Below are 14,941 nucleotides of genomic sequence, written 5' to 3'. Positions count from 1 at the left end.
CTGTACAGACAGAGCCAAAAGTATTCTCTGCCCCGAAGAGCTTACAGTTCAAGTTGCTGAGCCTGCTAAAACTTACACATGTTGACTTCCGAGTAACTAAGCCAACATGGATTCCAGCCCGTGCCAATCACTATACCACTCACTAAGAACAGCACAGATCCACCCCGGCACTCTTGTAGATTCAGAGATTTTAAGAGCAGAAGGGATTATCATGCCCGTCTAGTGTGACCTCCTGTGTATCACAGGCCATAGATTTCACTCAGCAATTCCTGCACCTAACTCAACAACTTGGGGGTGAACTACAGCATGTCTTTTAGAAAGACACCCGGTGTTGATTTCAGGACTCCAAGCGATGGAGAATGTACCGCATCCCTTGGTAAAATGGCTCAGTGGTCAATTAACCTCACTTTTAAAAATGTGCACCTTATTTTCATTTTGAACTTCAATTACCTCAGCTTCCTGAGAATGGATTGTGTTATGCCTTTGTCTACGAGATTAAAGAACCTTCTGGTATAAGATATATTTTCCCTGTGTCAGTAACTGTAGACTGCAATCAAGTTGCCTGTTAACCTTCTCTTGATAAACTAATAGACTGATCTCCTTTAATCTCTCACCATAAAGCATGTTTAACTCCTCATGACCAGCACTGTAGATGATGGCTCAAGCTGAAGCTTCTTCACAAAATTCCTAGTTGGGGAGGAAAGCTATGCAAAAGCCTTGAAGCCATGGACTGAAGTAAACAGTGCATTGCCATATATTTAGCAAATGTCATAAAATGCAAGGTATTATTATGACCGTGCAAACCACAGAAAGTCAGGGGGCAGGAGAAGATATACTTCCTGGACCGGAAAGCTGCTGAATGTCTAGACCCAGGGGACAGATGGTTTAGAGTAGGGTGTCACTGACTTCCCCCTGCAGGTAAATCAGCACCGAACTAGGACCTTGCAGGGTGATTGGAGTGGGGGAAAGAGTGACTCTCCCTAGCACCAGTACAAATAAACAGCTGGGCCCTGTACGCTCTGTCAAAGTCCTGGGTGGCTCTGTTGTTCCCAGCTGCTGTTGGTGTCCCCATGAGGGCACCACCCCAGTCCCCAGATTCCCACACACCCCCAGTCCCAACTTCATTCCCATTCTCCCAAAGCCCCCTCCTCCAAAGCCCCCAGCTCCAGCTCCCCCCTCCCTCCTCGAGATCCCCTCTAATTCCAAGGCAGTTCTAGCTCCCTCCGGCCGGTGCGTGTCCCTTTAAATCCCAGCCTTCTTGCCCTGACCAATCACAGACGGGATCCCCGTCCAGCGACGGGGACAAGCCTGGCCTCGGGCCAGAGCCAGCTTTCCCTCTCCGTCTCCTTGGCTCCGCCTTCCCTCCCCCGGCCCCGGCCCGTCCCGGCCCGTCCCGTCCCCCGATTGGCGAATCTGGAAAGCAGCTCCCCCTCCCGCTCCTCCCTGCGGCCAATGAGAGCGCTGGAAGGAGTCGGAGCGCTGCGGGGATTGGTGGCTGGGCCAGGCCAATCGGGGTGCGGCGGGGCGGCTATATAAGGCGGCTCCGGGGGCTGAGGTGACCGCAGTGTTCAGCGTAGCCGGCGCGCAGCGGAGGGGCTTTCGCGCGCGGCGCCGGTTCACACGGGTTCCCCTCAGCAAGTTCCCCTCAGAATAATTGCTGCTGCTGCTGTTTGTTTGTTTTTTTTTAAAAAGCCCCTCACTTCCGGTTGCTTTCTTGTCCGCTTCCGGGTGACTTGAGCTCGGCTTCCGGTGGCGTTTCCCAGGAGCGGCGCGGGGCGGGTGGCGATGCTGTCAGCGGGGGCGCCCGGGGCTGGCGGCTCGGAGCGGCCCGGCGGCCGGTTCAGCGTGCTGAGCTGGGAGCAGGTGCAGCGGCTGGACCAGATCCTGGGCGAGGCTGTCCCCATCCACGGCCGGGGCAACTTCCCCACCCTGTCCGTGCGGCCCCGCAGGATCGTGCAGGTGAGGGGGGGCGTGTCCCTCAGACCCCCGGCGGGGGGGGTCTGTGCTGGCTAGAGCCCCCCCCCCGACAAGGGGGGGGGCGGGTCCCTTGCCATGCATGGTCCTGGGGAGGAGGTGCCTGGTTCCCCACTGTGCACAATGCTGGGGGGAGGGGTGCCTGGTGCCCCCACTATGTATGGGGGAGGGGGTGCCTGGCTCTGCACTGTGCATGGTATGGGGGGGGAGGGACCAGTGGCTCCCCACTGTGTGACCACAATGGTGGGGGAGGAGGGGGGGGTCCCTTGTGCCTGGTGCTGGCAAAGGAGGGGGCCTTGTAGGCCCTTCTGCGACCCACCTCCCTGTTAAAGGTCACCCCTATCCTGTAGAAGTGTGCGGTGGCTCCTGCCCAGCGTTGTTCACGGGCTCTGCTGCAGTCCTGCGCGCTGGGCTGTTGGAAGCCAGCAGATCGGCTAGCTAAAGCTGGTTTCAAAGGGTGTCGTCCCCCCGTCCCCCCCAGCACATGAGCATTGTGACTTGGCAAAGGCCGCCTTCCCATGGGAGCTGTTCTGACCCGCTCCTGTTTGAGAAACTGCCATGGGGGTGGGAGGGAGCTGGGATCTGCAGAGACCCAGTATTTTCTGCCAAAGGGTGTCTCCCTTTCCAGAGCAACTTGTGTTTAAATCCCCCTGCTTGATGGGAGACCAAGTGCGTGTCTGGGCAAGGGCAGCTCCTCCATAGCGGCGCATGCTATGGGGCTACCTGAAACATCTCCAGTTTTTCTAAACCAGCTGGTAGGCTTCCTGTATAGGAGAAGGAGGTCACCAGAAACTTTAGAGGCCACTGTTGACTCACTGATTTTTTCGTAAGTAGTTTGTGCAGAAGTGTTGGACTCTGCCCTGATGAGGCTGCACTCAGGCTGGTCCCGCGCTTGCTCTCGCTGTCTGCTTATATGGGGCTTGAAGTCTGCTAGCAGAAAATAAAACTGCTGAGACTGTGATATTCAGTCTCTCACGCATGGCATCTTGCCACCCAGGCTGAGGAATTCTCCAGCTGAAGCAAATACTTCTACTAGCCGAAGCGAAGATAGTAGATTTTTCGCTCTGCATCCATCTCTTACTATGCAAGGCCTCTGAATCTTGCTGCTGCCTCGCCCAGACTGAAGCATGTGATGTACAGAAAACCGAGGGGTCATCACAGGCAAAGTCATTCAGAATTGCCTTGGTATTAGATTCCCTGTATCTACTGATATTCTACTGCATCTTGGCTTGTCCCTTGTCTTCATGTTGACATTTTCCTGTTAACCTAAAAACTCCATCTTGGATCCAGGACAACATGCATAATCTAATATCTTATTCATGTAAATTTCATTTAGAACTGCCACATCAGTAGAGGGCAACATGGGACTACATTACTGCACATATTAAAAACAGATGTTTGTAATAACTAAATTCAGACTCCATCAGCCCAGGTTAGCTTCTGTAACAGGAAGGCTGTGAGAAGCTTTACAATTAGGATAGATGCAGCAGGTTCTGCAAAAAATGCACTCATGGCCACCTCAACTAGTCTGTGAATTAGCTGAGCCTTTTTTATGCCGCTTAAAGCAATACTGTTCAGCCTCCCTTGTCAGAATGTCAAGGAGATGTTAAGTGTCTGGATTTGTCAATGTAAATTAATGCTGGGACCCGATGACCCCATTCCAGACTTCTGAGGTCTGAATAATAAAAGCGAAGCTTTAGCTGTGTAAGGACAAACTGATGCAGTTAGTATTGCTCGCACAGTTACACCACTTGTATCGCAGTGTCAGTAGACATTTAAGAGAATGTCTTCTGTTCCATTTTATTATGGGCGGATTTAGGACCACTAGGGACTTAATCTATCGTTTGCTCCATAGGTAACTAAAACAAAAGTAATGCTTAATGTGAAAGGATCACTGTGAACTCAAAACAAGTTGGAAACTGACTTCTTTACCAAAACACTAGATTAAAAATGAATTGTAAATATAAGTTACTTCTCACTTAAGGCAGAGTAAACAGAATATCAGCTTGTCCAATGATTCAAGTGGTGCCAACTGGAGTTTCCCAGAGCTGCAAAATCTGGGTTGCAAAGCTTGAAGGGGAGTGCATATTTAAACTGTTGGCATAAAATGCATTATGCTGCACAGAGCCACTTGCACACACGTCCACCTAGGAGCCGGATCTGCTGCTTGCTGCTTCCGGGGCGCAGCATGGTCCGTGGTGCTAGGACAGGCAGGAAGCCTGCCTTAGCACCTGTGCTGTGCCGTTGACCGGGAGCTGCCTGAGGTAACCCCATGCCCCAACCCTGCACCTCAAGCCCCTTGTTCCCAGCCCTGAGCCCCTCCAAACCTGGAGCTCATTCCTAGCCCCACCCTGCAGCCCTCACCCCTGCACCCCAGCCCTGAGCCCCTCCCAAACCCCTCATCCCCAGCTCTGTTGGGTCGCAGGCATCAGCAATTTTCTTCAACTGGGTTGCCAGAAAAAAAGTTTGAAAACCACTGCTCTATGCCATAATTTAATCTTCCCAAATTAACAGGGATTGGTTACCATAAAGTTGTAACCAGTGTGCTTTAATATGACACTTCTTTCAAATGGAAATAGCAGCATTCACAGCTTAGTAGAAAGGCTTGACATTCATTTGAGGGCTTCAGGAGATGCAGAGCACTCAATCTCCTGAAAATGAAAAGATTGAACACACGAACAAGTGCCCTATGGCTTGGTGGTCTCTGCATTTGCACTGTGGTGGATCCTTGAGTCTCCATTTGTGCATCAGGTGCACACATCTTCCACATAACATCCTAATACGGTTGCTGGTTGTCTAGTTCAAGTAAGCTGCTGCATATTCACGGAAGGGAGGCTTCTTCATTCCTTAGTAATGACTCATCAAATATAAAATCAAGCATGTTGGCTTCTAATTAAAAAGTCTATTCACAAACTGGCTTTCACAAGAAACTAATCTAGGATTTCTAGATCTCTAGCTCTTGGAGTACTTCACTTAAGTTTGGAAATTGATCAAGTGGCATTTGAAAAATGCCTTTTTTTATGCAAAGCAATGTGACTTCGGCTAACGTAAAGCCCTTAAATTCATGCTAACTCAGTTGGACTTTCAAATTTTGTTGAAGTGCATATGTATGACACGAAAGATTTAATGAAGCAAATGATAGGAAGCTATTAGAGTGCCAAGCTTGATTTGTGTAAAGTAGTGGAAAGCTGACATTGGCAGAAGCCAGATATCTAGCATCAAATGTTCCACCAATTGTGAAACTTAATACCTGAACAGTAACTAAACTGGAGTGAAACTTTCTTCCTTTAGTCTCAGCTGTGTAATAGCTGATTAAAGGATGTTTACAATCTTGCCACTAGCAACTTACGGTAAATACTGAAGACAGTAATTCTGACCAGGCACGTTGGCAGTCTCAGCGTTTAGGTCTGAGTAATCTGAAACAAGTAACCTAAAAAGGCAGCCACTTTGTAATGCTTGGTTATATATAACCAGCTACTCTCATGATGTAGAGAATACCAGGCCAAAATGCAGGCCGGTTTTGTTTGGGCCTGCCATCTGATTGTCAGAATTGCTCAGCTGTACCATATATAGTGAGGTACTCTGTACTACTGACCTGCTTCTGATGAAACTGACAATCCTCTTAGGAACACTTGTCTATCTCCTCTGCTTTATCCTAGTGCTAGCAGTGAGTAATAGATTTCAAATGCTCTTCTCGCTCTACAGTTGGGACAACAGATCCTACTACTTGTATCCAGCCTTCTGCATGGGCAGGTATCCTTTGGAACAGTGTGGTGTGATCCATGAGAGACTCTCCAGACATTTGAATTCTCCTAAAGGCTTGGTTCAAAAAAATTAATAAATTCATGGAGGATATGTCCATCAGTGGCTGTTACCCAGGATGGGCAAAGATGATGTCCATAGCCTCTGTTTGCCAGTAGCTGAGAATGGATGATAGGGGATGGATCACTTGGTGATCACCTGTTCAGTTTGTTCCCTCTGGGGCACCTGGCATTGGCCACTCTTGGAAGACAGGATACTGGGCTAGGTGGACCTTTGGTCTGACCCAGTCTGGCTGTTCTTATGTTGCCATTCTTGTCAATGAGAAATTCCAATTTATTTCTATTGGAGCAGGATTGTATTGTTAGGCAGTTGGACACATAGCCAGTGTTCTACCTGCGTGGGCTGTTAATGTTTTAAACTCTTCTGGCCATGGGCGTTTGGACTATTCAGAGAACTGCAACCATAAACCCCACTGAATTTCAGAGAGCGGGGATATTGAATCATGGATCTAAAACTTCTGTCTTCTAGGTCTTGGGATGAATCTTAAGCCAGCCGGGGTCTGAGTTTCTATTACTTGTATGCAGCAAAGATCTCCGGTTTGAGACTTTTAGTTTAATCCAAACCCTTCTCCTGATACTGCATCAATCTTCTTCACCTATATCTAATATTAGACTGACTAGTACAAACTGTAGTCCCCACATCATATTCAAAATAATATGTACCTGGGGGAAAAGACACAATTTTGTATCTGGTCTAACGTGGTCACTGTGATTGACCATAATTGGTATGAAGTTTCTTACTTTGTACTCTGAACTTATTTGAATCTATTATAAACAAACAATTCCTAGGTAGAAAGCATTCTTTGCCCATTGAATGGGAGATGGAAATGTCTACTCAGTATGTGAAAATGAGCAACCTAACTATGCACTGTCGCGAAATCTGGTGTGAACTTACTCCTAACTACTTAGTTGGATCTAAAACTAATCTACCTGACATGTTGGTAAGGGTGCATGCACTAGTGGGTATTTGACATCTCTAATAGTAGATGGCTTACTCGTTCCCTGTGGCTTGATATGTGAATCTTAAAATTTGGCAGTGAGTCCAGGCAAATGTCCAACTTCAGCTACAGTAGCTCCTGCCAGAGAGTAACTAGGAAATGCCAGCATAAGAACCACATCTTGTAAAAATCACAAGTGTAAAAAAGTTGTTAAATTCCGTGTTTTCCAACATTCATAGCTTTCACCAGGATACCCTCTACTTGCTTGAAAGTGCAGTTTCAGACTTGCAGTACCTAGCCTTCACAAAACTAGCTGATATAAATTAGTGTCGTTTTGATACCATTAACCTTCCAGTAAGTATTGGTGGCTCTCCAACTTCCTGTTAAACTTAATCCAAAATGGAATTCTTAGTCTAGTTCATGGGTCTGACTCTTATTGGTTAATAGGACACCCTCTCCAGCTGGAAAAGGAAGAGTCACAGTCAATAACTGCAGTGGAGCATAGCTTAAATTGTTAGATTAGTTGAACTCTATTTAAAAAAAACTTTACTAGACTGGAACTGGTTCCAGTTACATTCAAAGCTGTGGCTGAACTATTTGTTCTGGAATAATCCTCTTGCCTGTTGGGCCCAAACACGTCAATTTCAGGAGCACATTAGGCAAATCAAGTTGAAGTTTAGCTTTTGTTTTTTTTATTCTGAGGCTTTCTTTATGTTGGTTTCACAGCCTTAATTTTCAACTTTTTGTCTGAATATCTTGATATTAAAGGAAGATGACGAATGAGTCTCTGCCAAAGTACTCAGTTTGAGGTCCTGACTGAGTTTAATATAGAGCTCAAATCTTTTGCTAAGAGGAAGTTACCATCCTCAATTGCTAGCTGATGTCTGGAATAGGTAGTTCATATTTTATGATCATAGGGTTATTTCACCCTAATGCATGTTTAAGTAATCACGAAAGTGATTCAGCTTCATATTTAACAAAGCTTCAGAGGTGTATTTGTGGGTGTGTCAATATTGAGGAGGCACGATTAAAATTGCTCAGGTAACACCTGTTAGATTAAAAACTGCTTCTTAAACCTGGCAAGGTGTCAAATGCAAAATACTGACACACTGGAAATTATTAGGATACACTTACCAGTTAAGACATGAACTTGCATACTCATGGCAAGTGCATTTTAGCAACTGTAGCTTCTTAGTTTGCCTTTAATGAGTCTTGGCAAGGTTAGGGAGAACATCTTCTGAAACATGCTACAGCTACTCTAATCAAATAAAAAGTGGGACGTCACTGTTTCTGCATTTGGGCACTTCTCCCTGGATCAGTTGCAGTTCCAGATTAATGGCCAAAACTGTTACTTAAGACTTTTTTATTTGATAAGAATCAAGAGACTTGAGGAAACAGATCTTGCAATGAACCTGCTCAGACAGTTGCTGCCTGGAGATAATGGGGTGGGAGCAGTTAACCGCTGTAGGACAGAAGCAGAAGTACAGATGTTCACTTTCTGCCAGGAGCACTTTAATGTAAGAACAAGCAGTTGAGGCCCCTTTTAAATCCTGTGGCTGCTGCAAACACATAGCCTTTGAAGTGAACATTTCTCTGTAGCCTTTGTCTCTGGAGTACCTCCAAACTTCCCTGTTTGTAATAGGAATGATAACCATCTCCTTTTTGTTATGCTGGCATGACCTACTTCAACATGCAAGCCCAATTTCAGTTCTAACATCCCAGTCTAAGAACACTACTTTAGTACTATATAGACAATGACTGTCTGTGTGTGTCTCTCTCTCTGTATCTCAGGTGGTCCGCAGCCGTCTGGAAAAGAAGGGAATTGCAGTCCATAATGTCAGGTTGAATGGCTCAGCAGCTAGCCATGTCCTACATCAAGATAGTGGCCTGGGGTACAAAGACCTGGACCTCATTTTTTGTGTGGATCTGAAGAGTGAGGATTCTTTCCAGCTAGTTAAAGATGTGGTCATGGACTGTCTCCTGGACTTCCTCCCAGAAGGAGTAAACAAAGACAAGATCACCCCCATGACTCTGAAGGAGGCATATGTGCAGAAGCTAGTGAAAGTATGTAATGAAACAGACCGCTGGAGCCTTATATCACTGTCCAATAACAGTGGGAAAAATGTGGAACTCAAATTTGTGGACTCTCTCAGACGGCAGTTTGAGTTCAGTGTGGACTCCTTCCAGATTATATTGGATTCTCTGTTACTATTCAGAGAGTGCTCAGAGAACCCCATGTCTGAGAACTTCCACCCCACAATCACTGGGGAAAGCATGTATGGGGACTTTGGGGAGGCAATGGACCATCTCAGGAACCGAATCATTGCCACCAGGAACCCAGAAGAAATCAGAGGTGGTGGGCTTCTGAAGTACTGCAATCTCCTGGTGAGGGGGTTTAAGCCCAAGTCAGAAGTAGATATGAAGGCGTTACAGAGGTACATGTGCTCCAGGTTTTTCATAGACTTTTCTGACATTGGAGAACAGCAGCGGAAGCTCGAGTGTTATCTTCAGAGTCACTTTGTTGGGATGGAGAGCAAAAGGTATGACTGCCTGATGACCCTACACCGAGTGGTGAATGAAAGTACAGTGTGCCTGATGGGACACGAAAGGAGGCAAACTCTGAACCTCATTGCCATGCTGGCTGTGAGGGTGCTGGCTGAGCAGAACATCATCCCAACAGTAACCAATGTGACCTGCTACTATCAGCCAGCACCATATGTCAGCGAAATAAACTTCAACTACTATGTCACCCATGTGCAGCCCCTTTTGCCTTGCAGTCACTCCTACCCAACATGGCTTCCTTGTAACTGAGCATGGACAACACTCTCTAGGATCTGTAGTCCAGGCTGCTCCCTGGCCTTGCCAGCCTTCTGGAAGAACTGTGACAAAAGGCAATATACTGGACTCTTTCTCAAGAGTTTTTTTTTCCCAAGTTTGTTGGAACTAGCTGTCTGCTATACGCTGTGGAGATTGGATGTGCAGTGTTATGGAAACTGTAGATCTGAGATGTTTGCAGGAAGACTTATGAATTATGTAGGCAACAGGGGAGTTAGGGGGATTGTAGGGTTAGGCTAAAGGTAAAGCTGCACTGCCCTGAAATGCAAATCAGTCTGAATTTCCTTTAGTGCAGGAGGTTTTAAGGGTTGTGCAGACTCATGGTTTCTGAAGATAGAAGCCAGAGTGGCTGATTCCTTTGAAGGACCAAAGAATCCTGTTAAGTGCCTGTAACAATATAAACACAATTGTACTGTAAACCTTTATTTTTTTATTTTTTTTGGCAGGGGCTATGGTCCCTAAGTGCTTGTGTGGGGATGTCTTGATGAAAATGTGTTTTTGTTTTGGATGGGAGGGGGTCATTTGATCATTTCTCGTAACATAACAGATGTTGGATTGCAGGTGACATATTGCGAAGGCTTTTGGCATGGCTTGCTGCTCGTGAAGGACTAGCTAATAGTATCTAATAGTAGTCAAAGCTGAGTTGCACAGAGGTGGGGGTTGGCATTGAATGTAACATGAGACACTGGGGCTGGGGAAGAATTGCATTGTGGAGAATGCTGTGCAGAGCTTTATGGAGATGGGAAGCAGTAGAGGCCTATCCAGTTAGTCACTAAAAAGCTCCCAAATCAGCAGTGCCAAAATTTTCAGCAACTTGTGTACATAAACAGTAAAGCAAAGGATCTGTTTGGGAGTCTGCCCTTGGTTAGACTAGTACAAAGCTATGTCTTCTAGGGAATTTGAAATGCTGCTGCTTTTTGGCATGCAGTATGGTTTCAATGCACAAACCAACCAGTGGCCAGCTGGCCAATCTGGGAAAGACCAGGCTTGTCCTGAAGCACAAACCAACTATTGGCTAGTCAAACCGTTGACCATAGCAGTTGCTTTTATGTAGGCTGGAGCCAGTTTTAGGTAAAATGCTTAGAGCCCTGTCCCTCAAGTATTAGATTCAGCTGTAGAGTCCTAGCAGATTCTCTTGATCCTAGCCTGCCTTGGCTAGAGAATAAATCTTCCTTCCTGTGCCCTTGGTCCTTTTGTCAAAAGCAGCCTGTTTTTTCAGCTACACAATTCCACATCTGAGCAACAGATATGAGATTACGAATGTAAAATGCTTAGAAATGAAACATGACTTCTTTTGTGCAAAAAAAAACAACCAAAAACTGTCTTTTTAAAAAAAACCACAACAAACCTTTGTCTGAGAGCATTTTAGTGTCTCTTAGGCAAATGTTCTGCCTTTGAAGTTGTGGGGGTGTGTGTGGAGTACAAACAGTCCTGCCCTGAGATGTCTGGACTGCTTACCCATTCTTTTGCAACATCACATTTGAGACTTAACGATGCATGGGTTTGTAAAGCTGGTACAGCTGAGACATCAGGCATCTTCTCTTCAAAAAGATAAGTGCGCAGCTCTGGGAGTAGACAACACTAGTCACTTCATGGTGCTTCCTCAGAGGCTAATACTTGACTATTTTTACTAACTTGTTTTCTGGTTATAAAACTGTACCACAGCTGGGCACATTGAACAATCTAATAAAGATGAGATACTTGGAATATGTATAACCAGAATTTTACCTTCAGGGGGGAATGGGGAGGGAGGGTTGGAGCTTGTGCATGCACTTCTCTGAATACTAACAGGCTTAAACAAATCTGTTCCAACTTTGCTCCTTTCATCTTTATCCAGTAAGAACAGGGCCCTGCCACTACCTGTCATAGTTTGTTAAACCTACTGTGACCTCATGCTCTCAGACTGTACAAGTTTATTTACACAAGTAATCCTGATACAGCTTATGGGGTAAACTCTGCTACATGTAACTTCTTGATGCCCAGAGCCTGCTTCCTGTGGCAATGCCTGACATAGGGGGGTTTCAAATTTAGTTTTTCCTTGTGCTGAAAAACTGGTTTAAAGGATGTCTTTTGGAAAACTAACTAGGATCTCTAGACATGCAATCCTCACTCAGAGACTCACTTTAAGGGGAGACCTGGCTTTGCATTTTTTATTAAACTTACTATTAACACAGCTGATCTGTAGCATGCTGCACGTTTTTCTTTTTTCGGGCAGGGAGGCTTCTCTCATACTCCTTACCACAAAGTGTAAAGGTAGATGCACTAAACTCTGATCTTTCCAGGGCAGTGACAGAACTCCCTCTTTCTCTAACAGAATGTAAAGTTTCCCTACAGCTAAAGGCTTGATGGGGAAAACTTAAAAGAAGGCTGCACTTTTGATTTGTGGAGTGTGTGGGGAATGGGAGTGGTTGATTCCTTGCAGGATGAGATGCTGCCACTTGTAGAAAATCTGAAGATTCCAGTAGTCTGGCACTCTTAATTTTGTTTCAAATGTACATATTTTCCCCCTGCATCTGTATCACTTGTCATGCAATGGACTTGACGTAGACTCACTAGATTCTTTAGAATCTGTTACAAATAAATACAGTGTATTAAATTCAACAGATTTGTTGTTTACTTCACACACAAGGGTAGGTAGGGTAGCTTTACTATTTCAGACCCTGCCCCCACTAAAAATGACTGATAGATCTACAAATTGGATGAGTTGGCATGAGATTGGAGGACTGTGTGCACAGTCCTTGGAATTTAGGTTCTTTTAATCATGGTGCCTAAACGCTCCTTGTTTGCACTTCAGGCAGTTGAGTCCCTAGAACAGAGCCTACTCAAGCCTCTGGAGTAGGCTCTGTTCACGTGGCAGGAAAAGAGAGAAGCATGCCAGCACCCAACAAGATTTTTCTACTTCAATATAGTGCACCATTCCTTCCCGAGCTGCTTGTCAAATCACTGGCCCTGGGAGGGTGTTAACGGGCTAGCAGTAGTTGGTAGGGAATAGTTTATCCCACAACGTTTGGCCTCTGTGAAAATTGTGTGGGGAGTATTTAAACACTGCTGGGGGCAATCTTACTAAGTGGCAGCAATGGACTGTAAAACACTGACAGAGCCTCAAGTGCGTAAATTGCTCAGCTGCTACAACTAGATGTGTAAACATAGTCTTAATGTCTTGTGGGGTAGACACCTTAGATAGGTGCAAACTTTCAAAAATGCTTGGCTCCCCTCTGGTCACTTGAGTTTAGCTCTCACTATTGACCTCTCCTCGGGGGGGTGTGAGCTGTTCTGAAAATGCTGGCACTAATCACCATGCCTAGCCAGCTGTGATACTTCCTTAGTATGGGAAATCGAGCTAGAACTGCCTGAAGTTCGGTTACAGTAGCCATGAACGGGATGGCATCTCCAGCAACAAGAAACGCACGCTTTTCTAGACCAAACACCATGAGGCCAAGTCCCGTTTGTCCTAAGTCCAATGTGGCTGCTGCTATTGGGCTGGCACCAGCCTAACCCAGGCAGGAATGCACCCATTGCTGTCCCTCTCCAAAGCAGGAGGAGTCTTGCCCTTCTTCTACAGCTGTTGGCTTCTACTGAAACCAACTCCTAGCCCTGCCTCTTAGGATACTTGCGCACTGCTTACAGCTGATGCATCTTGTTAGTATGTAACTTTCATGAACTAAAACTTCATATCCCCTTCAAAACTCCTTCTACCCACCCCAAGTGTGCCTTAGCTTGCAGGGGCTGGGGAGAATAGAAAGTCATTTTAAAAGTGACTCTTTCTAGTTCCCTTTCAGGTTATCTTCTCTATGCTACCCCTAGGTCCCACAATGACTGTGCATGAACTAGTGAATAAGCTGCCTCTCTCAATTGGTGTGAGCCTGAGTGGAGCAGCAAAACTCCTGACAGAGTTGTCAGGGCCTTTCATTGTTGGAGCGGATCAAACTATACAAAGGGATGCTGGTGGAAAGTACTAGTTATCAGAAAGGAGCTATCAATGTTTACAACTGAGATTTGGGTCCCTCTTGTTTAACCAAATAAAAATATATATTTTCTCAAAACGTGGGGTCTCTTTCTTGCTCTGAACAAAGAGAGAGGCATGCTACAGCTGCGAGTGGGTTGTATTCAAATTGTGTGCATACCTAAACTCTAGTAGTGGCATCTTAGTCCTAGCTCGGCCATGGGGGACACAGCAGTTCCATTAAGTCTTAAAACACCTGCTCTGGGCTTAATTTCTCATTTATAAAGCGATGTCTTTCCTAGTGCAGCATGTAGAGCTAAACTCCCAACAGTGCATCAGCATCCAGGGCCATGGGAGAGCCTCAGTTTTGCAGGGATATGGATGCAGCAGACAATCCAATTTCTTGCTGACCGCGTATGCTGGTGTCATAATGCCACGTGAGGAGATGCGGGCCAGCATGAGCCATATGGTTTGCAAGGGGACAGCGGCAGTCCTGGTGGCACAGGCTTGTTCTGAAGAACCTGTTGCTTCTTGACCCTTGTTAAGGGCTTTACTCCCAAACTGGCTGCTGGCTTTTCCATCAATAGTAGTAGGTGGCCCTAAGCACCCCTCCCTAGGGCCATCAGTTTGCCATAAAACCCCCTCCGCCTCTCTCCATTTGAGGCAGCTGATGGTAAATGCCTTTGCTAAGAGGGCTGTAGGTGTTCCCTCTGCAATCACCTCCCTCTTTTTTGGCAAGGCAGGGCTGGGGCAGGGCTTTCCGATTTATAGACTAAGATCTGAAGTCTGATGTGCCAAGCTTGCAACACGGGAGCTCAAAAGAAGGTCCCAGAAGTTCTGAGTTGCTTCCCTTAAGCTACTGTCACCACTTTGCAGAGGCAGTTGCAGGCCAACAATGAGCCATCAGAACAGCCTAAGCTGCTGCAGTAACGTTGGCTGGATGGCAAATATAAATACAGATTTGTCACCCCTACTCAGTGATGTTTAAAGGGAACTCACTGTATTTAATGAAATGGAGAAGGCTTACTGGATAGCCGAGGCCCAAGAATGAGAGTCGGATCTGGCGTCTCTTCCTAGCCCTGCCACGGATTTTATGTGGCCTTGGCTGAAGTCATTTAACTGGTTTCCCCATCTGTCCATGAGATAGGATTGCCTAGGAGGCAGGCCTGTTTTGGCGCTCCAGGTCCATAGTAGAAAGTTACAGTGTTTCCGAGGGCTTGGGCTGTACAATCTATGTTCATCAAAGTGCCTGTGGCTGCTGTTTCTGCCGTTGGAGGGGACAGGTCCCAGGAGGTGATGGTCTGGGCCAGGCATCTCAGAAAATGAACAAACAGCGAAACCTGGGAGTCTTGGACTGCCGCCAGCTCCGTGTTTTAAGGACACGCAATCTTGTAGCTCTCAGCTGTTGTCCCTAACCTTGGAGTTCAGAG

General features: G+C 46.2%; 1 protein-coding gene across 1 annotated transcript; it reads left to right on the top strand.

Moving 5' to 3' along the window:
• The first annotated feature begins 1,560 nt into the window (after window positions 1–1,560).
• On the top strand, window positions 1,561–13,582 carry TENT5B (terminal nucleotidyltransferase 5B). Its single transcript, XM_073317590.1, has 2 exons — window positions 1,561–1,959; window positions 8,525–13,582. Exons 1-2 carry the CDS (start codon window positions 1,786–1,788, stop codon window positions 9,542–9,544), a joined length of 1,194 nt encoding a protein of 397 aa, XP_073173691.1. The 5' UTR covers window positions 1,561–1,785; the 3' UTR covers window positions 9,545–13,582.
• Window positions 13,583–14,941: the final 1,359 nt, after the last annotated feature.

This window comes from Lepidochelys kempii, chromosome 19 (genome assembly GCF_965140265.1).
Source record: "Lepidochelys kempii isolate rLepKem1 chromosome 19, rLepKem1.hap2, whole genome shotgun sequence".
Taxonomy (NCBI): Eukaryota; Metazoa; Chordata; order Testudines; family Cheloniidae; genus Lepidochelys; species Lepidochelys kempii.
This window is presented reverse-complemented; position numbering and strand designations above follow the sequence as displayed.

Coding starts and splice junctions, on each gene's coding strand:
- TENT5B (XM_073317590.1), top strand. CDS start 1,786: ATGCTGTCAGCGGGGGCGCCCGGGGCTGGCGGCTCGGAGCGGCCCGGC. Junction 1,960..8,524: donor GGCCCCGCAGGATCGTGCAG/GTGAGGGGGGGC, acceptor TCTGTATCTCAG/GTGGTCCGCAGCCGTCTGGA.